Genomic DNA, 24,599 nt, shown 5'->3' with positions numbered 1-24,599 from the left:
GCGGGTTCACAATGGACGGAGCCAATCACGTCACGGCATCACAATAGACAGAGCCACTCACTGCACGGATTCTCCCCGAACCCGCCCCCCTCACGCTTTTGGTTGACAGTGGACAAGTCAGAGGTATTCAAGTAACAACACTACATGTTTCTATTTTCCCGTTTACAGTCATAAAACCTATTTTTACAACCGTCGTTTTGGCGTCAACTTTTACATTATAGAGTCGGCAACTTCCGTCTGCATAGAAGAACTTTAAAAATAAATTACTCCCTGTTATGTCTCACACCGTCTCTGTGGCGCAATTGGTTAGCGCGTTCGGCTGTTAACCGAAAGGTTGGTGGTTCAAGCCCACCCAGGGACGAACTTTATTTCTTTTCAAGCGGCGATTGAAAAGACGGAATTTAAAAGGAAAATCTGTTTGAGATACAGATATATATATTTGATAACATTTTAATATCAATATCGATCTTTCAGGTTTATGTACAGTCCATGTTTTACACCACTTTTGTGTTTTGTTTTTATTGTGAAAAAGATCCATTCTACGTAAATGGGGTACATTGTTCAAACGAGACTTAGTTTCATGTGCATGAATACAGGATGATGACTGTCTTTGACGTGTTAATTTTTGAATATTTAGACCAGATTGTGTCTGGGGGACCTGAGAAAACAAGGAGAAACTACAAAACCCAAAATGCAATTCGTTGGGAGAAACCGGATGTGTTGCTTGGCACCGGAAGCGTAATCACCCGGGCTGAAGGCTGAAAGCCTCTACGACTGTTTATATTTTTTATGAATTACGTTTGTTCAACTGAAACATTCACAGTGGACTTGCATTCAATGTAAAACCGCACGACGGTTAGGTTTTTACCAAACGACCCAGAAAAGCAACAAAAGTAAGATTTTAATTATATTTCATTACTCCGTCGAAAATAAGCCATAAGTGTTTAGCCGCTAGCTAACTCAGATTAACGTTTTCTCTTGGGCATGTTGGAAAATTAAACAATTGATGCCGCTGTACACATATTCGCTAGACATAGGTTCGTATTTAACTATACATGCTCGGGGATGCATTATAAATAAATATACTGTCGTTTAGCAGTCAAAGCTTACACTGCTAACTTAGCTGTTAGCCCAATAGCAGCAAGGCCTTCCCCCAGTGGTATTTCCAGTGATAGATAGCATAAATGTTTTTTTTCTCTTCAACTTTATTAATCAAGAGTAATTTACAAACCTTAAAGGCACATATTTGCAGTCAATGACATTGAAAATGAAAGTGCAAATACATTATAGATAAAATATAATAAAAAGTTTACAAAAATAGAAATTACATAACAAAAGCAATCATTCACAACAGAGTAAGGGTCTATTCAAGTCCAATAAATAAGTCAAATAATAAGAAAAGTTCCTCGGCATTTCTTTCCTTTTATGTAATGACATTTTATTTAAAAAAAAAAGTCCTTTATTACATCCAGTGAGGTTGGGCTTAACTTTAAGATGTTTGCATTTATGTATAGATAGCATACATGATAGACTATGTTACATGCATGTATTATATGTTTTAATCTCTTCTACTCTAAAACTGAACATTGTATCTACACCAGCTGGCCCCTCCTCTGCCTGTCACCATGCCTGCCCTTTTGGAGAGACCGAAGCTTTCCAACGCGATGGCCCGAGCCCTCCACAAACACATCATGAGGGAGAGAGAGCGCAAGAGACAAGGTACGTGCCCCTGTGTTTAACACTACACTAACCACGCAAACACTGTCACAACTGCAGAGGTACTACCCTGTACTTCTCACTGCATATATATTACATTTCACTTTAGTCAATATGAATGTGTTTCCTGACTTATTATTTGCCATTTAGTCTGTTTTCCTTCCCCAGCATCTACTCGCTATTCCCGTAAATATGCAAATCTCTCTACTCACTCAAAAATATTATGATAACATTATACTTTGTGATAAGTTTTATTGATGTCTGTCTTTTTGCAATACTGCAGGCAACTTCACAACTTAAAATATTTACTCTGGGATATTAGGAATCCATAAAAGCAATAAGCTAATATATATTTAAATGACTACACATAATCTTAAATGCAAGTTTGCATAATTGGAATTGGTGCACTTAAGATTAGAAACCCATTTCAGTACTAAATGTGTTCACATGTAGACAGTTATTACCCTTTAAGGATAAGGAAATTGGAAACAACATTCATCAAACGTGTCTAGAAGTCACTAAATTGGGTATTTTAGGGATTTGAATGTATTTTCACCATCCCTGAAACATGTGTGACCTTTTAGAGGAGGAAGAAGTGGACAAAATGATGGAGCAGAAGATGAAAGAAGAGGAGGAGAGGAAGAGGACGAAAGAAATAGAGGAGAGGATGTCTTTGGAGGAAACAAAAGAACAGGTTTGGAAATAATTATCATTTGCATTTTGGTTTGGAACAATTATATACACCATGGCAACTTGTTAACTTGTACTCTGATCCCCAACCTCGCTCTCAGGTCATGAAGATGGGAGAGAAGCTGCAGGGACTCCAGGAGGAGAAACACCAGCTCTTCTTACAGCTGAAGAAAGTGCTTCATGAAGAGGAAAAGAGGCGCAGAAAGGAGCAGAGGTAGTAAGGATGACGCAGCTTTTCAGTACTTTTCGTACATAACGGTATGACAGTATTCGGTTAATAAACTAAGCATTTAGCTGAAGTATTTTTGGTATTCATTTGCATTTTTGTTCTTTTCCAGTGACATTACAACATTGACACCGGCGAGCTACCAAACCAGCCTGCCCATGCACTCAGGGCAGCACCTTCTCAGCATTCAGGGTACGGCTATGCCTGTGGGATATCTGGAGAATTCTCTTTCTTACAATGTATGTATAACTCAACTGATCCTTCTCTTTGCCTCTCTCAGGCAGTCCAGTCAGCCACAGTCGACCTGGTGCACTTCTTGGAGAACGCAGTAAACAGCTGTTCCCTGCTGCTGTGATTCCAGTGAGTAAAGGGGGCTTTAACTCAAAGAACTGATGTCTTTCCAAAATAATGTCCATACATATTTGTTTTGTTTTCTATCTAAAATATCATGCCAAAGATATATCTCCATAAGAGTCTGATTTATAGGTTGCTGGTGATATTTAGCTGCTTTATTTAGGGTATCAATATTGTAGTGTTGACAATTGATGCTCACCATATATTCACACCATGAGAATGTTACAGATAATCATCAGGAATATTGTAATTGGCTAAGGGGTTGAAAGGTAAATAATGGAAAATCTGATCAATTCAGAAAAATACTTGCATACATACCTTATTTTAAAAACAGGTTAAGACAACACTTACTATACGACAATATTCCACATATAAGACGATACGAGTCTCATATCACAATATCAATATAATATTGATAAATTGCCCATGCCCATTTAATCCTATGTGTTTAGAAATGTCTCAGATTCCCCCTGAATTATATGTTTTAAAATGTGCTTAAGGAGATGGATATTCAGACTCCAGTCTTGCCTATAACACAGTGTAACCCTCCTCTTCCTCCTGTTAGGCTCGTCACTATCAGACCCCCGGCTTCGGCTCTAGTCCAGCAGAGCACGGACAGTTCAGCGGGAGCCAGGGGGTCCACGAGCCCTACGGGGTGTCTCAGGCCCAGCACCCCTCCACCTACGCCGCTGGACCATCAGTACCTGTCAGTTTCGCCAGCAGCTCCCAGATCAGAGGTAAAGGACACGTGTCTGTCTATAAGGGGCAGAGAGCCCAAATGATGGGTAATATAAGAAATAGTGTGCAAATTGAGTTTCTGGAGTATATTACATACACACTGTTTCTCATTTTCTGCTCACATGTGCTATTTTGGACGCTTTTCATATCAAGTATATACAAATAAAAGTTATACATGTGGGTTTTATTTCATATTTATTAAACGTAACACTAGACTTGTCGAAAACAACCACTGTCAGATTCATTGGTTTATTGAGCCGTCTGTAATATTATTGCAGATGAATGATCATCACTTCTGGAGAGGGGACAGTGGCCTGTGGGATTTTAAAGAACAACGTAGTGTACTTATATTAAGGGAGTATCCAAATGCAGCCACGGCATCTTTCTAAAAAACAAGATATTCTCAGGTTATTTTTATTCCGAAGTTTAACAGTCTTTTATTCAGCTTTACTTTGGTTTCCTGCCAGTGTGGTATGTTCAGATCCATCATTTGAACCATAAAAGTATGCTGTAATGATCGCTATGAGAAAAAGTTGCTTTTGTTCTCCCAGGTGCGTCTGCGTTTCAGGCCATGCAGTACCTCCCCCACCAGCAGGCTGGATACCCCGTCCACAGTCACTTCACCTCCCAGCCTGGTCAGTTCCCCGGTTACAGCACTCATTACTATAAATAACAGTCAATAAATACAACGTACAGTATTGTAATCAACCTGGCGTCTGTATTTGATGTAAATGATTGTTGGATAACAAACGGTGTTTCTCATGCAGGGTACATTCCTGGAGCAGGGATCCCCCTCCAGAAGCAGCTGGAACATGCCAACCAACAGTCCGGCTTTACCGATGCAGTAAGAAATGACATATCAAATTGACTCCTTCAAATCATAGTATTATTATTCGTAAGTATCAGACTGAACATCAAAATACAACGTTTGGTGTGACATAATTGAAGCAGCTAGCATAGACTTCATGACCTGCTCTGTGCTTCAGACCCTCTCTTCCTCCTCTGATTACACTTCTGCTCCGCTGTTCTGTCTCGTTGATGTTCTCACAGGGCGCTCTGAGGCCCATGCACCCGCCCACCATGCACCCGTCAGCTCCTGGACTCCTACCCACCCCCTCCATGGGGGTCCAGATCCCCACTGCAAAGGTGAAGGCTCAAAACGCCCACACACACATGACTCTTTTTTAATTCATTGTCATCACTTTCTCTCTTAACACTATCAGAAGCTTTTCCCTGAGGCCTTATTTAAATGAGCCACATTATGCTTTGTTCTCCCTTTTCTGTTAGGTTTGTGTGCATGTAAATGGGCTGCAAAGGCTCAAATTCCCTCTAGTGGGAAATTTTTTTTTAATTATTGTATTCAAATTTGACCAATCATCACAAAGCTGGTTTAGCGAACTAATCAGAGTGGACTGGGCTCTGGTTTCAGACAGAGGGTGACAAAAGGCAGTAGGAGAAAAGGAATGAGCTTATTGAACACTAACGCATGTTAACATGTCACAGTAGAGACACAAAACAAACATATGAACCTGAACATTAGCATAATATGGCTGTGTACATTTCATTTAGCTGGGGCTTTTATCAAGAGGAACATGCATTCATACCAGAGAGAAAACTGGTAGTAATGTATTGTCTTACAAAGGGGCCTGGTTACTTTTTTAAATCTTATATCTTAAATCTTGATATCCACTTTTCTATACTGTCATTCTGTGTTTCTGCTTCATCAGCTGTTAGACAATATTCCCCTTCCTCATGTTGTTCCCTGTCTCCCCCCCCCAGGCCTCGTTCCAGAGCTCTCCCCAGGGCGCCCCTCGCCACGGCTTCCTCCCCCACAGCCAGGGCGGGCAGAGGTTCTACCACCACGGGAAGTAACCCCCCTTCATCACCTCCACTTCACTCAAGAGAACCCTTTCGACAAGTAATTGCTTGATTTCAGCAGAAAAAGTCATTATCGTGCCATCTGATTTGTGTTTTATATTCTGTACAGTTTGTTTTTTGGACTTTCCTAATGTGATCTGCTGATAACATAGCTTCTGTAACCTTTTTCTTTTTTACAAAACTCAATTTGTAAAATAATTTGATATATTAAATACACTGTACAGCAGGTGCGATTGTGCACTAAAATGTTAATATCTTCTGGAAACAGCTTATTCTTTGTATACTAATATTCATTATTGTCAGTGGAGGATTCAGTGTTTGCGCAGTGGCTTTAGAGGAAGAACATGTGGATTCAATCAACATGTGGATTAAATCAACATGTTTCCGCTGAAAAGTCACGCTCACACTGATGAAGACCACTGAAACTGAAAGACTCTATTTCACTGTGTTGCTGACTCCTTGAATTGTGTTTAGTTACCGCAAATTAAATTCAAATGACTTTTCTGACAAAACAATGGAGCTTTCCGGTGTTTTCCTCTTCTACAGAAGTCGGCTGTTTTAACACTTTTAAGGTTGCTAAATAAAAACTATAAGCAAACGCCAAGTCCAACTGTTTTCTCATTTATTTATTTTGAGACATTTTTCACAGTTTGGCTTTTTCTGTATGAACACAAAGAAAAAGGATACCAAACTGCCACGAGTTATCTTCTCCTAACTCAGCGCTCAGGACTCAGGTCAAATGAAACCTGACTCACTTTCAGCAAAAGGCTTTCTGAAAAGGGGCTTTGAAAGACTTTGAAACAGTTGGCCGTGTGTTCTTGTTGCTAGGTTTCTTTCTTTTGGAGACAAAGAGACTGAACCTTGGTGTGCCATGTAGGTATGGACTCATTTCAGGGGATGAACTAAACAGCAGGAGGGCCCTACAGAAAATATGTACTGTATGGCAGCCACTGAACAAGCCTTAAAGGTCCCATGTCAGGCTTTTCTGGTTATTACCCGTCCCCTTGTGTGTTATGTAGCTTTGTATGCATGTAAACGGTGTGCAAAGTCACAAACCCTCAAAGTACACCCTGTAGAGAGTAAAACTCTAACACAGAAAAGACCTGTCTATGCTGCCCCAGAACGCCTCGTTGGACATTTCCATTTTTTTCTTCATGGGTATAGTGACGTTACGTTACACACACACACACACACACTCAATCTTTTCTCAGCTGCAGCTCTGGGGATTTCAGCCTGGGACGCGGCGAGGCTGGGGGTGTGTTTGCTCGGGCTGGTTTCGGGCTGTGTCTCGCTTTCTCGCAGACGGCCACTGGGCTCACAGGGAGGGGAGGGGGCAGGAGCTCCAACAAGCCATTTAGGACAGAGAAAGAATACACATACTTTACAGAGATGCTGTATGAGAAACCAATGTGAGTTTGGAAATTTGAACAATGTAAATCTATTCTAGTAGACCTCAACAATGGAATTATGATCAGTAGAAATGGCCATGACATGGGACCTTTAAATGTCCTTCATACAACAGGAACGTATAAAAACATGACCCTTTTTCCCTGATGATAGGAAGCTACTGTTTACAGACCCATCAGTCATTGCTAAGAGACCTTCTTTCACACCTTTTTATCTATTTACATCGTCGTCCAGACTTGTGTGGTTTGTACATAGAGAATCTTTAACGTTAGACATTTCCAATGATCTATAATCTATAATAATAATTTGTATTATTATTCTGATTATTGTTTTATATATTTGTAATGTATTATTACAAATATATTTGGAAGGAAAAGTCAACTTTCACTCATTAACTTTTTAAGTCCATTAGACTGCTAAAACAGTGACGTAATTATACACTCTTATTTTGAAGGTGCAGTTGGAACGTTTCCGGTCTCTCTTCTTAGCTTGACGCTGCTCTAATGCCCGTGAGACAAACTTCAACAATTTGCATGCGGTGCTTTTTATTCTAGTGCTGCTTGAAAATGCAGGTGTTCTGGATTTATTTAATTTGCATGGAGCTTCTACTAAATTTTCTTAATAAGTATTTCGTTTGTTAAATAAAATAAAGTGGTTGAGTTTAGCTGCCATAGGTCTGAGACACTAGAGCAGGGGTCGGCAACCTTTTTGATATGAAGTGCCATTTAAAAAAAAAAATTGTTATCAGCGTGCCAACGATCGAGAATTATCAACGGGGGGGGTTGGCGTTGAGGAGCTTGACGCTCGTCCACTATCAGCAGGAGGGCGGGGAGCCTCGCTGCGGGGAAGCAGTGTGTGGACCTGTCAGCACAACTTACATGATGCCGAATTTAACAAACACATTTAAATAATTGGTTTAAACGGCATAATAAGGACGATCGTCCGTTCTGTGATTCTCCAGAGCACACATGTTATGATATTAGGGTCATGCAGAGTGAGATGAGATCGCTGTCCCTTTAAGAGAGAGAGAGAGAGAGAGAGAGAGAGAGAGAGAGGGGTGTGGCTTGTGCATGTGTGTTTGTGGATGGTAGAGCGACAGTGAGAGAACGTGTGTATGTTTCTGGAAGTGAAACGAGGAAGCAGAAAAACAGAGGTCTGTGATGTATTTTGTGAAACAGAAGAACAGCTAAATAAATGCAACGGCCTCCCAAGAAGAGCTCGCCTCTCTCCAGTCATTTAAGCTAAAGTGGGTTATTGAACCTGAAGCTTGTTGCTTCTGCCCNAGGCTGAATACTCTGAACTGCTCTTTGGTGCATAAACACACACAACAGTCAGAGTTTTTTCCCCCCCATAACCCGAAGGCGTAGGGAGGCAACCCTCTCGTCCACTGGGGTAGACTCCAACAACGAAGCACCCAACCGGGGACTTGTGAGTATCCCCACACCCGCCCGGCGCCTCACACCTTGAGCAACTCCGGAGAAGAATAGAGTCCAACCCCTATCCAGAAGTAAGGTTCCAGAGCCGACGCTGTGCGTAGAGGTGAGCCCAACCAGATCCAACTGGTAACGCTCCACCTCCCGCACAAGCTCCGACTCCTTCCCCCCCAGAGAGGTGACGTTCCACGTCCCCAAAGCCAGCTTCTGTCGCCCGGGTCTGGTCCGTCGAGACCCTCTGCCTTCACTGCCACCCGTCTGGCAGCGCACCCGACCCCATCGCTGTTTCCCGTAGGTGGTGGGCCCGCGGGACGGAGAAGCGGAGGTGTTGCCCACGTCGCCTTTTCGGGCTGTGCCCGGCCGGGCTCCGTGGCACAGCTAAACGTAATTGAGAATGCAGTTTAGTTCTGTGGGAACATAATTTTTAGAAGACAGGGTTGCCTTCTCTGTACCCCATCCTGTATTCAAAATATTACACAACAGTAAAAGCACTCATTATGGCCCATTTCATCATAGATCATGTGTTAATCACTTACATACTGTGTCTTGTGAAGGTGGATCTCATTTACATTTTTCAATATATTTCTTGGTAGCTTATCCTGCGTATAATAATATATCTTAATTTATTCATAGTGATTATATTTAGAATTGAAAATGGGATTGTGAAAAGTAACTTTAATTAGCAAAAACATGCAGTGGAACAAAACATACAATATGTGCCCATAACATGTAGCAAAGTAGAACATTTGCATACAATGAAAAATACTCCAAATGTTTATATTTTCAGTACTTCAGTAAATGTACCTGACACCAAGAGGTAGAGGGTAGTAAGTGAGGGATGGATAAATGGGTGGGAAACTTGACATTATGTATTTTATTATTTAACAATAAAATAATCTATTGGAAAAATCTAACTTTACCTCCAAAAATGGCAAAAAATGAACCCCTCTCTAGGTTGAATGTGAAAAAAGTTCTTAAGACTTGGATGGATGTCTTGGATTCTTGTTTTGCACTTCCCTTTTCCCTCTAGAAACAGAGGGGAGTGTTTAATGGGCTCAGTGCTGAGTGTTGGACTAAGTGTCTGCACCACAGCTCTACATGTCCCAGGCGTCCTGTCCCCAAAGCTTTTATTCCATCTCGGGCCATTGCTTTACAACCGTGCTTATAAATGCTCGGGTCATGGTCACAAGCCCTCACAGGCCCCGACAGGCTCATCAGCCCTTGGATAAACACACAGAGAATGTCCCACTCGGCTACGCACCAAGACAATGATAGAGACAGAGTGTGTGTGTGTGTGTGTGTGTGTGTGTGTGTGTGTGTGTGTGTGTGTGTGTGTGTGTGTGTCACTCTAACAGACACAAACTCACAGTGAGCCTGCAGGGTTATGGGAGACAGGAGAGTGGGTGCTTTACTTAGCAACACTGCTGGCTCCACACACAGATGCTAAATGGGTGAACAGTTTTTAAAATAGCTTATTTTGTCTCTTTTGTACAACAACAAATTTAATTATCAAGGGGAGACACTTCATGTGATTACAGTAAATTAAAGAACACATATAATCGTATCAGTATGTAGTGTCTCTACTTTAAAGAGTCCTCTCCTGCTGATGTTCAGGTGTATATCAGTGTGTAGTGTCTCTACTTTAAAGAGTCCTCTCCTGCTGATGTTCAGGTGTATATCAGTATGTAGTGTCTCTACTTTAAAGAGTCCTCTCCTGCTGATGTTCAGGTGTATATCAGTATGTAGTGTCTCTACTTTAAAGAGTCCTCTCCTGCTGATGTTCAGGTGTATATCAGTATGTAGTGTCTCTACTTTTAAGAGTCCTCTCCTGTTGATGTTCAGGTGTATATCAGTATGTAGTGTCTCTACTTTAAAGAGTCCTCTCCTGCTGATGTTCAGGTGTATATCAGTATGTAGTGCCTCTACTTTAAAGAGTCCCCTCCTGCTGATGTTCAGGTGTATATCAGTATGTAGTGCCTCTACTTTAAAGAGTCCCCTCCTGCTGATGTTCAGGTGTATATCAGTATGTAGTGTCTCTACTGGGACATGTCTCCATGCTTTATTAATGTTCACAAAGCTCTTTATTTTTCTCATACTGCCTGTGCTGCCTATTTTCACCCTCTGTCTGAAACCCGCCTGTCTGTCCCGCCCCTTAGCATATTACATTCAATGTGATTGATCAAGCCACTATACCTTTCCTTGGTGCAAGAATACCTGCTAGCGTCTTTGCTCTGGCCCCTCTCAATGAAAAGGACGCATGTGTTGCGCAAACAACTGCTTTTCCCCAAAATGATTAATAATGGGTTATCTTATATCTTCTTCTTTATTACAGTGACGTTTTACAGAGGTAATGTGGTACCTTTCTTAGTATTAATACATATACATCAGCCTTTAACAAATATATAAAGTTATATTATCTAGGCTGTGAACGGAAGGTGAATCTAGTGAATCTAGGCTGTGAATCAGGAGGATACTTCAGAATAGAGAAAGGAATTAAACTAAAACGTTTGTTGTGTGTAAGTGCTACTGAAGTGACAAATACAACCGTAACATTCTATACATGTTGCAACCCACTACAGGTGAAAAGGGATAAAACACTGGCTGAAAAAAAACATATAATGTAAGCAAAAGGCTCAAAAGAGTGATCAATTCATTTAAAACTGCGTAAAAACGTCTGTCTGCTCTGAGTTGTCATTTGTTACTGTCATGCTGTGAGAGTGTCTTGTACACTTCATGTAGAATAAATCACAAAGCAAACGGACTGTGATGTTGATAAGAGCTTAATGAGCGTCTGTGTCCCACAAAGAGAGACTTAAGTTTGTCTTTCTGCCTGGCTGCTATCCATTTTTGTTTTTCTCTTAATGTTGGCAGACTAGGCAGATTATGCTATTGTTGCACTCAGTCGCTCTGACTAAGAGTGTCAGCTAAACGCCCGAAATGCAATATGTTAATATGGGGGGGAGGGGGAGATATTCACTCGATGGGGTTGTTGTTACTCTTTTATTCTGATTTGGAAAACATTCTGACATTTATTGGTATTTTCTTACACATGTCACAGTTTACTGTTCCTTTCACATAGGGAACTCATCATCCTTTTTTAAGGTGGAATTTTCGGTCACTTTGCAGGTTCTTGCTGGCTGATAGTCAGGGATGGAATGTCATGTCACCTTTTGCTACTTTATACTTTACTCCACTAAATATTGTAATTTTATTGCACAGTATTTTATAGCTTTAGTTACTTTACAGATTTTGAATATGAATACAAAATATAAATCATATATTAGTATAGGATAATCTATTGCATACAGTAATTCAAATGAACCCCTCTTTTACCAAGTGCAACATTGCAATCTAAAACGATGTGTCTTTAGCAGTCATTTCAAAATGTTATGTTGATGAAACTACACTGAAAAAACAGAGACACTGACTTCAAATAAATGTCAACGTTTCCGTTTTGTTCAGTGTATATTTAGCAGGACTTCTGTCTCACCCCCACTTTGTTCTTCTTTCCTCAGGATCTGAAGAAGGTGCTGTCTTTCCCCCCGTACCCTGGGGAGTTTCTGCACCCGGTCGTGTATGCCTGCACGGCGGTCATGTTGCTCTGCCTCTTCGCCTCCATCATCACCTACATAGTGCACCACAGGTAACAAAAAAAAGCTTTAAACTTTAATCTCTCATCACTTTTTCATTTCATGGTTTATTTTTGACTCCTCTGTCAGAGATCCTGGGTGTGAGTCAGATGCTTTAGGCTGGTGGGGGTAAAGCACTGCAGCCTGTCTGAGTAAGAGGATCTAAAACACAGATGTGTGTGTGCGTGTGTGTTTCAGAGCGGCTTTTAATGGATTTCTGAGGGGCATTTAGGCCACCTTTACTCCTATTATTCCATATGGAGATGAAGAATGTACTGTGGCTTTGCACTGTGGCATCTGTCTGCCCTTCATCAGCTGTTATGAAAGCTGGGGGGGGGGGCTGTCAGGCGCATTATTCCAGCACTGCAATTCTTATTCTTGTAGGGCGTAAGTCGCTTTATTCTCTGTGGCATTAATTTGGTACCATAGTATCTATCTTAACCCTCCTGTCGTGTTAGTTTTCCCCCCTTACTGTTGTGTTCCCGGTCTGTTTTAACTGCTCTTACATTAACACTGAAACCATTGAGCATCACCACATTTTATTCAACACCCTTTTAAGCTGTAAACAGTGTCTCAGACCACTGGTTTACTCGAATAACTGCAATGAATATACAAAGAATAGACACTGAAAATGTCTTCCAAAATTTACTTATTGTCGATTTGTGGGTGTGTACTATCTGATGAATGAACATAATCTAGGGTTACCCATTCATTTCCTATGGCGCCACTTTTCACCCGGGACATCATAGGTGTTACAAAGTTGACTAAATCACAAAAAATTGAATTGAATTGAATAAAAGTGGTGATCAGCAATGTTATATGTTCACAATCACAAGTCTTTAAAGCAACCAAATGTAAAACACAATGTTTATGATTGATGAAAGTAGTACATCGGTGAGATTGGACTACTTTTCAGTGAAAAAACTGAAACGTTGACTTTAGTTAAATGTATGATGTCAAAAGGTTTCACATACATATATTAGGCTAGTTGAAAGCAATAACATAAGTTATAAAAAAATATTAGGCTCAACTTAATTATTGCTTTAAACTAACCTGATACAGTGATGTGAAATGTGTTGACACAATACATTTAATTAAAGTCAACGATTTAGTTTTCGGAGTGAGGGTTAATCTAAAATAAATGTTTCGTAAGCAACAATTTTCTAGAATAACACAATGTTCTCTACAGATGGTTTGGTTTCATTTGTCCGTACTGTGACTGAAGCGCAGTCATGTATCAAAGTGTGTGTGTGTGGACGCGCAGCAGCGTTTGCCACCATGTGTGACACCTGGGACGGAGACAGGGTGCGTCCCTCTGCAGTCAGACAGCGATGACAGCAGCTGGGCTCCAAACAGCAGCAGCATCACTTACTGTCGCCCGGCACTGCAGTATTGACTGGAGAAGAAAAATATGAAAATACAGACATGAGCAATTTTGAAATTGAAGAAGATTGAGCTTTTTGATTAGAGTGGAATGTATTTATTTATTTAACCTTTATTTAACCAGATAAAAGCATTGAGATAAAATGTCATTTACAATGCTGACCTGGCCAAGAAAGCAGCAACGTTACACATTCTTACACATAACACAGACACATAAAATACAGAGAACAGAACTAAGTAAACAAAAGACAAAAAGCAGTCACTACATTGTGCACATTTGGGACAGTAAGGTGCACTACTGCAGCTAAGGACCTCTGACAACTTCAATTTAAAACAGGCTCTAGGGACAAGTGCCATCAGTTTGAGGCTTGTTTGAAGGTCATTCCAAGGACTTTTTCCAGCCTCAGTCCGCACAGCAGGTACCTGGAACCGTATCCAGGCACTGGTTCTGAGGTTGTAAGAGTCACAAACTGGGGCAAATCTGTCACATACAGTGGAAGCTTACCTAAAATGGCAATGACAAACCTTTTACGAGAAGAAGTTGAAAAACAACGTTTAAATCTGTAAAGGAAGCCAAGAGTGAATTTCCATTTCTTTGTTAGAACTTCAATGTGGTGTTTGAAGTTCAGATTACTGTCCAACCAAAAGCCCAGATATTTCTTTTGAGTATATATCGACAAACTCAACGGAGACGCCGTCAAGGGTGTCAATGGAGAGGCAAGAGGACGCTGACTTGGGAGCAAAAAGCATTGCTTTGGTTTTCTTACCGTTCAGTATCAGTTTGGAATCAAGAAGTGCATGCTGCAGCGTGATAAAGTCAGATTTTAAATTGGAAACGGCCATATCCAGAGAAGGAGCACATGAGTATACAATAGTGTCATCAGCATACATATGATAAGTAGAAAATGACAAATATTGTTTACATATAATAAAAAGAGAAATTTAAACAGAATACAAACACCACTGGATGTTCTGAGGGTTTGTGCAAGATTAGAGTTTCATTAGTTAAACTCAATACAAAAATAAATAATACATACAGTTAATAGTCAATATTAGTGCTAAACTATGGTGGCTGTAAAATAACAGTGTTGAATTTAAGTTGATATATGAAAGTGCTGGTATTTTAGTAGACTTGTAAACGTATTTCAAATCTACTGTATAAGGACAGGACTCTTTATGTTGTTCTACTTGCAAAATGGACGAGTGTGATGTCCAAATCTCCGTGAGCACTACAATTGGTAAAGAAAAATGGGTAACACTTTATGGTAAGGGTACATGAATCATCATGAATTCATGCATGAAAAAGCATGAATTCATTAATGTAGTACTTCATGAACTATCAGTAATGTATAAGGATTAATAGTATCTCATGCATGACTTAATGCAGGAACAATACCTTAATTAATGCATCAACTAGTGGCGAGCCGTGACTTTTATACCTAGGCCCTCTGACCCCCACCCCTTCCCTCGAAAAAAAGAAAAAAGAAGAGTTAATACGTCACAGCGTATACTTCAGCGGAATATCAAAACAGCGGCACGGGGTGCAAAACTCATCAATGACACCTATCATGACAGGGCAGGGCACCCACAGCCAAGTAACAATTACAAATGAATTAAGTCGGCACACATTGAAAATGACTTAGGCCTACCTTTGATGATCAAATCACTCAAACACAAAGTCCATCCTCCTGTCCTTTTGGATGAAGCACTTGCGGGTCATTCAGCTGATCCTTTGCCACTCCAATTTATCATTGTAACTCAATCTTGAAAATGACTCGGTTAATAATTTCGCAACGATGTCATCACTATCACTGAAGTGAGCCATCATGAACAAACTTATGCAAATCATAAATCTATCGACCATAAATCTATCGATTAGATTTATGATTCGAAAATAATAAAAGTAGGGTAGACATGTGGATATTATCCGGCTGAACAAAACGTGCATTTATCTAACAGGTTCGTTTTCCACAGACCTTATTTCAAGCTATTTTCCAAAATCCTATGGAGAAATCCCATAGTTTTTGTGTCGAGGGAACCCGAGCGCAGCTTACTTCCGGGTTTTAGGATGCGTCATTGCACCACTCCGTGGGTGTTTCTCAATGTCGAGGACGTTTCCTTGGAAGGACATGTCTTCCGAGTCACTTCCTTCCTAGCCTCGGAAAACGAAGAATGGTGGAACAGGTGTGCAGGTGTGCGTCAAATACTAGGACCTGCCTTAAATGGAATGCGATTTCCGCCAAAGATTTGGAAATTGGTCCGTGCGCAAAGCATTGTGGGGATTTTAAGACCGCGGAGGATACACATGTGCAGCCTCAAAATGTCTCGCTACGAAGGACGCCAGGCTCGGTAGAATTCCAATAAGCCTAGACATTGGAAAAGTCCTTCGGCGGGACTCAATGACGTAGCATACTTGACATAGTGGCTCTGGAGCATCCTTCCTTGACATTGACAAACACCCAGTAACACACATGCATCAACTTCACAGCGGGCGGAACTTGTCATAAAGTCTGCGATAACAAAGCCCACCCATTTAGAGGGAAGATATGATTGGTCAACTGTACTGTAATTTGACATTACTCTCTCATTGCGTCACTATAGCTGGCCCTCTGTGAATTTACAGCAGGACCACCAAGCTCTCCCGTCTTCACAGTAACTCGCAGAGACGAGCTTCTTTCATTTAACCCTTCACATTCAAACAGAAACTGAACAGGCAGATTCAAAGGATTTCTTTCTTTGGAAATGTTATTTTAAATTCAATTAAATCAAGTTATTTTGATAAAACTAATTAAAAATATAACTAAAATAGTATTTTCTTTTTAAATGTTTTTTTTTTTTTAATGTTTTCAAATATTATTTTTTAGAATATCTTAGTTCCTCAGAGAGGACACGCGGACACATATCTAAGACAAGATACAAGGAAATAGATATTTAGCCCAGCATCAAAATCACTAAAGATAACATGCTGAGGACTCTTTAACGAATATTTAACCTGGTAGTAAGTCTTTATTTAATTTGAGGATTGACTCATCATTCCCTTTAACATTGAGAATCACATGGCAATGCAGTCAAAATTATCACAATCAGTTTTTTCCCCCAAATTGTGCAGCTCTATTGTTATATGCTGAATAGTTAAGCATCTGAACAGAAAAGGGAAAACCAAAAAAGGTAAAATAGGGCCCCTTTAAATGCGACAGAGAGAAACCTTTCATTTGGTTTGGTCTGTCAGTAGGCTTTACATTTGATTCACTTACTACCACCACTATGCAGACGCTTTTAATTTCACTAGAACTGCGAGTGTCTATTCGTGCATATTTTTCTGAATTTGACTGTTTTTACAGATTAAAGGAATGATTGACAGACTGATAAACAACAGAGTATCCAAATAATTGAAAGTCTATGACTAATTTGCATAGAAAGTTGCTGATTGTGCACCAAATGTGTGCATATTACCATATTTGAATATATGCATATAACATGCGTGCACTATTTACTTGGCAGCATAGTTAGGGTGCATTCAAACTTTGATACAACAATTATCCCATATGTTTGTATTTTGTATAATTGTTGAAGGTTAAGAGGCTTCAAAAGCTTCACAATCCTTTTGAAAATGTAAATCCGGCCCTAAGTATGTTTACATGCACATAAGTGTCCCAGTACTACCCTAGTCTTGTTCATATTTGGCATGATGTCCATTCATGCAACATTATCCTGATTTCTTTGAAAGTACGCCAGCTAGTACACCAATGTCTTCCAAAAACAGAGAAAGGGCTTATCCAAGTTACTATAACCAGGATCACCATGTGTAAAACATAACTGTCTTCCTCCAAAATACAAAACGTGTTTGCATAATGTAAGCACACTCATTCATCAAAAAGCGCTTTGCAGAGCAGAAACACATTAATTCCAGTCCAAACTAGAGACCCATGTTTAAGAAATGAAGCCGGAGCTTTTGTGGTGTCTGTCACACACAGGGGAGAGTTAGAGGCTTTTTTTTTCAAAGGCACTCACATTAACAAAATCCAACACCTCCTCATCCTCCACACCGCCCTCAAGGCACTTCCCAGCAGTAAAACACATCTCTGTTTAGTAACACTTTGGTTATGTAGTATCACTCCCGCTGACTGACAGTATCGGAGCGGAGAAGCGTCGGGCCGCGTGTTAAATGGGCAGAATGTGAGGGAGGCTGTTCAAGGATAAGCACAGTGGGTTAACTTGTGCATGTTTAAACAAGCCACTTTCTCACTTAAAAAAACATACGGACATCCATAAAAATATTCCTGCAATGATGATTTCAACATATGAGCCGAAAGAAAATAAAGGTGTTTGTCATTGTTCTATATTGAAATCATATTGCCGGCCTCGTTGCTGCCAGTTAGCGTCCTTTTTTCTCTGTTATATTAGCACGTAAACACATCCATTCTCTAATCTAAAGGTGCAATTTGTAAGATAAAGCCAGACATTTCATCTCAAACGTACAATAAATTCACTCAAATTATCAACGTGAAGGGGCTGCAGTGTTGACATCATGTCAAAGTGATCTGTGTTTTGTGTCTCGGAGATAGCCTATGAAATTAGCATGCTAATCGACTAGCCAACAGCCTGACTTGTGCTGTATAGTATTACCACTTGTTCCTCAAGATGCAACAGTTAGTCAATATGGCGCCAGTCAGCGCAGTTAGCAGTTAGCAGTTAGCTTGAATTCTGCCGGAACAAACCTCAGCAAATAAAAGTAAATATTTTAAGAAAGCTGCTCAAGCTGCATTCACGTGATACACGATTTGCTCACCGCTAGGTTTTAGCGCAGAGCCTTGCGGTCAAAACAGCTGGTTAAGTTTAATTTATATGCTAATGCTAATTTACCGCTTCATACAGCTGTCATATGAGTGTGTGTTGAAAAGTCAAAGGTAAAAGGGGTCAAAGTTGAAATAATTTTTACTTTGAGTGCTCAATGACAGTTTTGGGTAGAGCTTCCGCTTATTTGGGCTATACCGCCAGTCGTGTGAATGCAGTTCCAAAGGTTTGATGGAATTTTGCTTATCCTTGCCCTGTTCTTAGTAATTTATTTTAAACTGATGATGATACATTTAGTTTGTATGACTAGCAGAGGTGAAACGCTGCCTCCACCTCTTTGTAACCTTAGCAGCCCTGTTACCTTTGCTTTATGGCACTTATCAGCGTGTGTGTCTCCCACCAATGAAACCTGCCCATTGTGTATTGTGTCATGTTAGTTATACTGTCCATAGCTTAATGGTTTTTTACAGTTGGCTCAGCAGTGGGTGTAGGGGTGAGGGAGCAGATGCAGAGAGAGGATCCCCCCCCCCCACCTTCTGGGAGATGGGGATGTGGAGGGTTGCCAGGTTAATGTACTTGACCCAATGAAAGCCTGGAGCAGAGCCTATGAAAACCCTCTTCTAGGCAGGCCAGGAGCCGGCCTGATTTATGGCCCCTTTGCTGAATGGAGTTCAGCACTTGCACCGCGGCAGAGGCATCGACGGCAGCAGCTTTTACTCCCCCNCCCCCCCCACCGGCCCCAGACACGCCTCATAGTTCACTGCTGAGCCACTGCTTCATCTACAGTTGGCTCACGTGCAGCCGGGGCTCCGCTCCTCCATTTTGGGGAGTGCAGATTTCCAGCACAAGGTTATATAATTTCAAATGGTGACAGTGTCTGTATGGAAGAAAAGGAAAGAGGGGAGGGGGGGGGCTGACACAGGAAAGTAATTAAAAGAATGGATGGTCTGTTAATTCACACCCGTGCGACAAATATGTTAGCATTGTCTGACCTAGTTAGCCTATTTCCTAACAGCTGGGAGGAAAATGGTAATGTGGGTTAAGTGGCCTGCCCAAGAGTGTTTAACCCCCCCAGCTAATGCCATATTTCCCAGGGTGGATATGAGTGCATGGTTTTACATCGTGAAAACTTCAATTGGCCCAGCCAACTGGAAGCAATCTCTTTTATTTCATCATCAAACCAGCGGAGTGAGTCTTATTTGTGTGCATTAACCACAAATACGGGAAGGTTGTGCCCTGAATGACACACTGAACCCTTATCTCATGTGAACTGCGAGAAGCCCTTGTCTTGAGGTCCATTTTAAATGAAATAGTGTGACCATTAAGGTAACCGGGGTTTTAAATTATACAAAATTCCTTCCCAGGGTTTCTGTGGATCATTAAAATGTACTAAAATGTGTCTTTAACTCTCAATAAACGTATTTAAATGAATTTTTAAAATGCTTAGACATGGCAACTACGTTTTTTATGAAGCATTTTCTTTTCTGACATTGCCATTTTTAAATCTTGAAATAACAGTTTTTAAAAATAATTTACTAAAAACTTTTAGGTCACACAGATCAGAATAGTAGAACCATCAACAATCGCAAAGAGTAGATTTGGGAGTTTAATAAAAATGTGTTTTTCAACTAAGATTTTCTTCAATGTATATAAGATGCCCGTTGTGTTAGCGGTGACTGTTCCAAACTCGGCACATATTTTTGTCACAGGCATTCTTGTAATCTAAATGTTCCACTATGAACAAAATGTTTTTTTTAATCTGGATTTATAAAACCCTTATAAGAGTCAACGCAAAAACTGTATTTTATATTAAAAAGATTCTAAGTTTGTCATTGTGGACATTTCCCAGCATGCACCAGGGACACAGACATTTGAATAATTGTGTTCCTGTACTGGTTCTGGTGTAATTGTGTTTAACAATGTGTTCTACAACTGTTCCAAAATGGCCTTGTAATACACACAATTGAATGTGGTAAGAACATGAGTGATGTTGTTTGTATGATTGACGATGCTAACCAATTACAATATTAGACCTTTAGTATACGAATATTTTTGGCCTAAATACAAGAGAAATTATTTTTTATTAGAAATGAATTACTCAACATGAAAATAGTTATTGTTGAGTCAAGGTTGAAATGTTTTCAGTATAGAAAGTATTCTGTTATTCAGCACATATATTGGTGTGGGTTTGTAAAGAGCTGTTTAGACATCTTAAACTCTGCGAGCAGCACCCCCCAGGCTCTCCTGTGGTTGTTAATCTATAACGCAGAAGCAAGTTAAAATAAATGATGCAGACCTTGAAAAAGCCTGGCTTAAATCGTACTTGAAGTGACTAATGGGCAATACACCTTGAAAACTGCATCTAAATGAGATGTATGATAGAGCTCTGTGACGTGTGGTGTTTACCTGCTAATTCTTTTGATTCTCGGTCTCTCTTGGCAGCGCGATCCGCATCAGTCGGAAGGGATGGCACATGCTTCTCAACTTCTGTTTCCACACGGCGCTGACCTTTGCTGTGTTTGCCGGCGGCATCAATCGAATCAAATACCCCATCATCTGTCAAGCAGTAAGTGCATTCTCTTTTCATTCATCCACTCTCAAAGCTTTTCAGAAAATGGATTATGAATGTCCACTCAGGTGTTGTCAACCACAGCCTCTAGTGCAGTATGTGGACGTATAGTAACCCAGCATTATGTGTCTTTCATGCTTCAGCTGCATGAATGATCTGGTCCCTCTCATGGTTAAGTGTTGACACAATGAGCCACTATGGTTCAGGGTCTTCCGTCATGAATGCACTTACTCTCTGGCCCTCTATTGTCCGTGTTGTTGCCTGGGGTTAATGGTGGGCCATATTGCCCAGTGTTATATCATTTTTCTGGGCATTCACGAAAGTGGTATGTAAAACATTTTTATTGTCATTAGAATTCAATACGAAACAGTTTTCCATGGCATAATCTTGCATAATTACCACATTACATAACAGTTTTTGCGTCATGTTTTTCTGGAACAATGATCGTGGGATTATACGAGGGCTGTCAATCGATTAAAATATTTAATTTTGATTAATCGTTTTGATTTCCATAGTTAACTTTTGATTAATTGCGATGTAATACTCAGTGTTTAATCAACATGGGAGTAGACAAATGTGATTGTTTCTTAAAAATGTATGTGTATTACTATTGCAACAATCCAACTGGGGAACTGTCCTTTCTCCTTTTGAGCTTTTTTCTGGTGTTTAGTTTAGTGGTGTTAAAAGGAAGTTGCATTAACGCATTATTATCGCATTACCTTTGAAAGCCCTAGATTATACATTATATAACTTATTTCGTCAGGTTCACAATCACATCAACAATGCATGTGTTTGATGAAGGATCTGGAGATTATGGTAAATACACCAAATATTGCAGGTCATGGAGCAACCTGGAGATTTGGGATGTCAGGATACATTTGAAACAGGTCAGAGAAACGCTTTATTGCCTGCTGGCACCATACTATTTTCAGTTTGTTATTCATCAAGAATGTGGGTGGAAAACACGATACAGCATCTTTCAGATTTGTATTATGTAAGAAGATGAATACTTTTTATTTTATTTTGGGGTGTACTGTCCCGTTAAGGTAGTCAAGACTTTTGTCAAGATAAGGTGTAGGTGTCAAAAAGAGCGTGAATAAAAATAATGTTTCCTTTTTTACTTTTCCTCATGGGTGAAAAGCCATATTTACGTGTTGGATTTCCTTTCCATGGGATTGATAGCTGGCCTTGTTCAGGTTTTTCGCATTAAACATCGGCTGGAAAAGAGCATCCTCCACTGCCAGCTCACCTCAGTGGGGGTGCATTTACCGTACTTAGGCGCAAAGAGATTGATGTACACTTCCACTTTTCACTCAGTTTCAAATGCCTTCACTCAGTCCCTGTTCTCCGTCAATGGGCCGTGTTCTCTCCCTTCACTGTGAACTGCAGTGGGTTTGGGACTTAGCTGTGTCTTCTGCTGTCACAAGCACTTTAGGTGGCCCCTTTATTCCACAGAGTAAAGACTCAGACTCTCCGCGTTGAAACGGAGAGCGTCATTTTTCATGTCAGAGCTGCCAAGCACAGGTGACAGGGAAGTCTGTAAGAAGTCACCACATGTGTCACAGCCGACAAGTCTTCCTCCACAGCTGCTGACAGGCATATTGAGGATCTGGGTTTTTACTCAAAATACTTCCCACCACTCCAAGATCGAAAGACGTTGACGCCAAAAGGCAGTTTTAATAGTGTACTGATACTATAAATCATCACCATTTCCTAATCAGGCATATTTAATTGTTTATCAATCAATCAATGAAAATACTGTATTAATCCCAGGGGGAAATTAAGTTTCTTGACGTGGCACCATATTAGAATAAAAATAGACTCAGGCTTATTGTGAAGACATGGTGAAGTTGTCGGTCATGTTTTCAAAAGCACATTAACATAGACTCCTAAGTAATGTGGTCCGTCTGACTCCTAGCTAACGCCGTTAGCTTGTCCATTCCATTAACCATGACCTTGCATTGCCCATGATCAGAGGGGGGAGCAATGGGCTTTATCTAATTTTCTCCATACATCTGGACCCATCTCACCTCCTTTTCTCTTTTGTTAACCCATGCATCCTCTGTGTCCTTCTTTAGGTTTCAGTGCTGATCGCAGTGTTCAGACCACTTTGCTAGCAGGTTTTAGCGTGATTAGCTTCTCCCTGGTATAAACAAGTCAGCCATGTGGTTGCTGCGCAACAGCGGCATGGATGCATCACAACAGCAACTCAACAACCAAGCAAATAAATCAAATGAGTATAGCTTAATAAGTTACTAATAGAAGTTATCCACAGAAAATTAAGATCAGATTAAATAAGAAAGCTACACGTTGAAATAAGTACAAATCTAGCAAGACCAACTGCAACAGACTCTACGGTTGGCGCATGCGCACTGAATCTAAAATATGAAGTAGCAGGAGATAAGAAACTTGAGATTGCGACACAGAAATGTGTGTGTATGTATCAGTGGCGAACCGTCAAGGCCTCAAGGTATTCAGAGAAATCAAACAAAAAAATCTATTTAATTATATAATTAAAATGTAATAAAATGTATATAAAATGAATAAATGAGAATCGTATCTGTGTTGTTGATCTGAAATATTACAGTGTTACGTTGATTTGTTTGTCCTTCTTGGTCCATGCACTACGCATAACAGTGGTTTTGTGTTAGAAAAGAAATGCAACCAATCAGATATTTTTCTGGGTCTCGGGGTAGAATATCCTTCGCGCGGCGGCAGGTGTGTTTGTGTCTACAGAAGGTCCAGTTGTGATAGACACAGTTCACCACTGGTGTGTGTGTGTGTGTGTGTGTGTGTGTGTGTGTGTGTGTGTGTGTGTGTGTGTGTGTGTGTGTGTGTGTGTGTGTGTGTGTGTGTGTGTGTGTGTGTGCGTGCGTGCGTGCGTGCGTGCGTGCGTGCGTGCGTGCGTGCGTGCGTGCGTGCGTGCGTGTGTTTAACGATTTGAGTTGCACAAAAAACTCTGGTTTATTGAGTCATCCCTTTTCCAAACAAATACAATTATACAGCTTAAATATGAACATTGATAATTAGGACCAATATACAAAATTACTCAAGCTCAAATCACTACAAAGATGTGTTAAATATTAAATAAGACACTTGTGAGGTGGGGGCCATTGGGGGGGCCAGCAGTTGCATCAGTGTGGTGGCACTGCTACTGACCTCTGATGAAATACCTGTGTCTTAAGCAGCAGAATCCTCCTGTATGTTCCCAGCAGTACAGAACTGCTCGATGCCAGGTGTTGTGCAGGTGCAGTTTTCCCTGAGAACAGCTGCGTGCTGCTGCAGCTGAAAAGAGAGCAACACCACGAGAGTGAACAGTAAACAGAGAAGATGTGAAACAATGAGCCGGAGCTCATTTCCATGACTTTTCCTAAACTTTTGGAAAAATATTGTTTTCCATAACTTTTCCAGGGCCTGGAATTAGCATTTTGAATTTCCATGACTTTTCTAGGTTTTTAATGACCGTAAGAACCCTGACACACATAGCTCTGCTCAGACAGATTTATTGTAAATATCACACACCATAATATTGACAGAAATTGAATTAAACCTCTCCTACCAGTATTCAGAGGCCAGTTAACATAACAACATAACAGTGCACTCACACACAAACTCTCAGTAAACAAAATTGAAAAGGTCTTTTATCTTACTTTAAAAGTGCTTCGTTATTTTTTTGAAAAACTGTGTCTTCTTTTCTGCCTGACTTTTCAAGGTATTTATCTTCTGCTTGCGAAGTTCCGTACCTTTTGGGAAGTCCTGGTCGATGTAGCATGGAGTCAGGT

General features: G+C 40.4%; 2 protein-coding genes and 1 non-coding gene across 9 annotated transcripts in view; all 3 read left to right on the top strand.

Annotated features, from left to right (window-relative positions):
• Window positions 1–287: 287 nt before the first annotated feature.
• trnan-guu (transfer RNA asparagine (anticodon GUU)) lies at window positions 288–361 on the top strand. The gene has a single exon. It is a non-coding gene; the product is annotated as a tRNA-Asn (tRNA).
• A 360-nt stretch (window positions 362–721) lies between these two features.
• gps2 (G protein pathway suppressor 2) lies at window positions 722–6,206 on the top strand. 7 transcript variants are annotated; one of them, XM_010771111.1, is made up of 12 exons: window positions 722–893; window positions 1,602–1,719; window positions 1,885–1,902; window positions 2,301–2,410; window positions 2,508–2,623; window positions 2,745–2,824; window positions 2,913–2,992; window positions 3,552–3,723; window positions 4,276–4,359; window positions 4,492–4,568; window positions 4,763–4,870; window positions 5,504–6,206. In XM_010771111.1, the coding sequence occupies exons 2-12, from the start codon at window positions 1,626–1,628 to the stop codon at window positions 5,594–5,596; spliced, it is 1,032 nt and encodes a 343-aa protein (XP_010769413.1). In that variant the 5' UTR covers window positions 722–893; window positions 1,602–1,625; the 3' UTR covers window positions 5,597–6,206. The 7 variants fall into 7 exon arrangements, with proteins under 7 accessions (XP_010769413.1, XP_010769412.1, XP_010769411.1 ...); XM_010771110.1 differs by having other exon boundaries at window positions 1,867–1,902; window positions 4,775–4,870; XM_010771109.1 differs by having other exon boundaries at window positions 1,867–1,902.
• Window positions 6,207–9,280: 3,074 nt separating this feature from the next.
• The window catches only part of LOC104945447 (probable G-protein coupled receptor 123), a 22,188-nt gene continuing 6,869 nt past the window's right edge, over window positions 9,281–24,599 (top strand). Inside the window, exons 1-3 of the mRNA XM_010771118.1 lie at window positions 9,281–9,292; window positions 11,958–12,085; window positions 20,691–20,814. Of these exons, the coding sequence (XP_010769420.1) occupies window positions 9,281–9,292; window positions 11,958–12,085; window positions 20,691–20,814 (264 nt within the window). The remainder of the gene's footprint in view (window positions 9,293–11,957; window positions 12,086–20,690; window positions 20,815–24,599) is intronic.

Source organism: Notothenia coriiceps, unplaced genomic scaffold (genome assembly GCF_000735185.1).
Source record: "Notothenia coriiceps isolate Sejong01 unplaced genomic scaffold, NC01 NC01_scaffold00009652, whole genome shotgun sequence".
NCBI classification, from domain to species: Eukaryota; Metazoa; Chordata; class Actinopteri; order Perciformes; family Nototheniidae; genus Notothenia; species Notothenia coriiceps.
This window is presented reverse-complemented; position numbering and strand designations above follow the sequence as displayed.

Bases quoted from the DNA above. Each gene is read 5' to 3' on its own strand.
- gps2 (XM_010771109.1), top strand. From the start codon at position 1,626: ATGCCTGCCCTTTTGGAGAGACCGAAGCTTTCCAACGCGATGGCCCGA. The intron at 4,569-4,762 runs GTAAGAAATGAC...TCTGTCTCGTTG, and splicing joins AGTCCGGCTTTACCGATGCA to ATGTTCTCACAGGGCGCTCT. The intron at 4,871-5,503 runs GTGAAGGCTCAA...TCCCCCCCCCAG, and splicing joins TCCAGATCCCCACTGCAAAG to GCCTCGTTCCAGAGCTCTCC.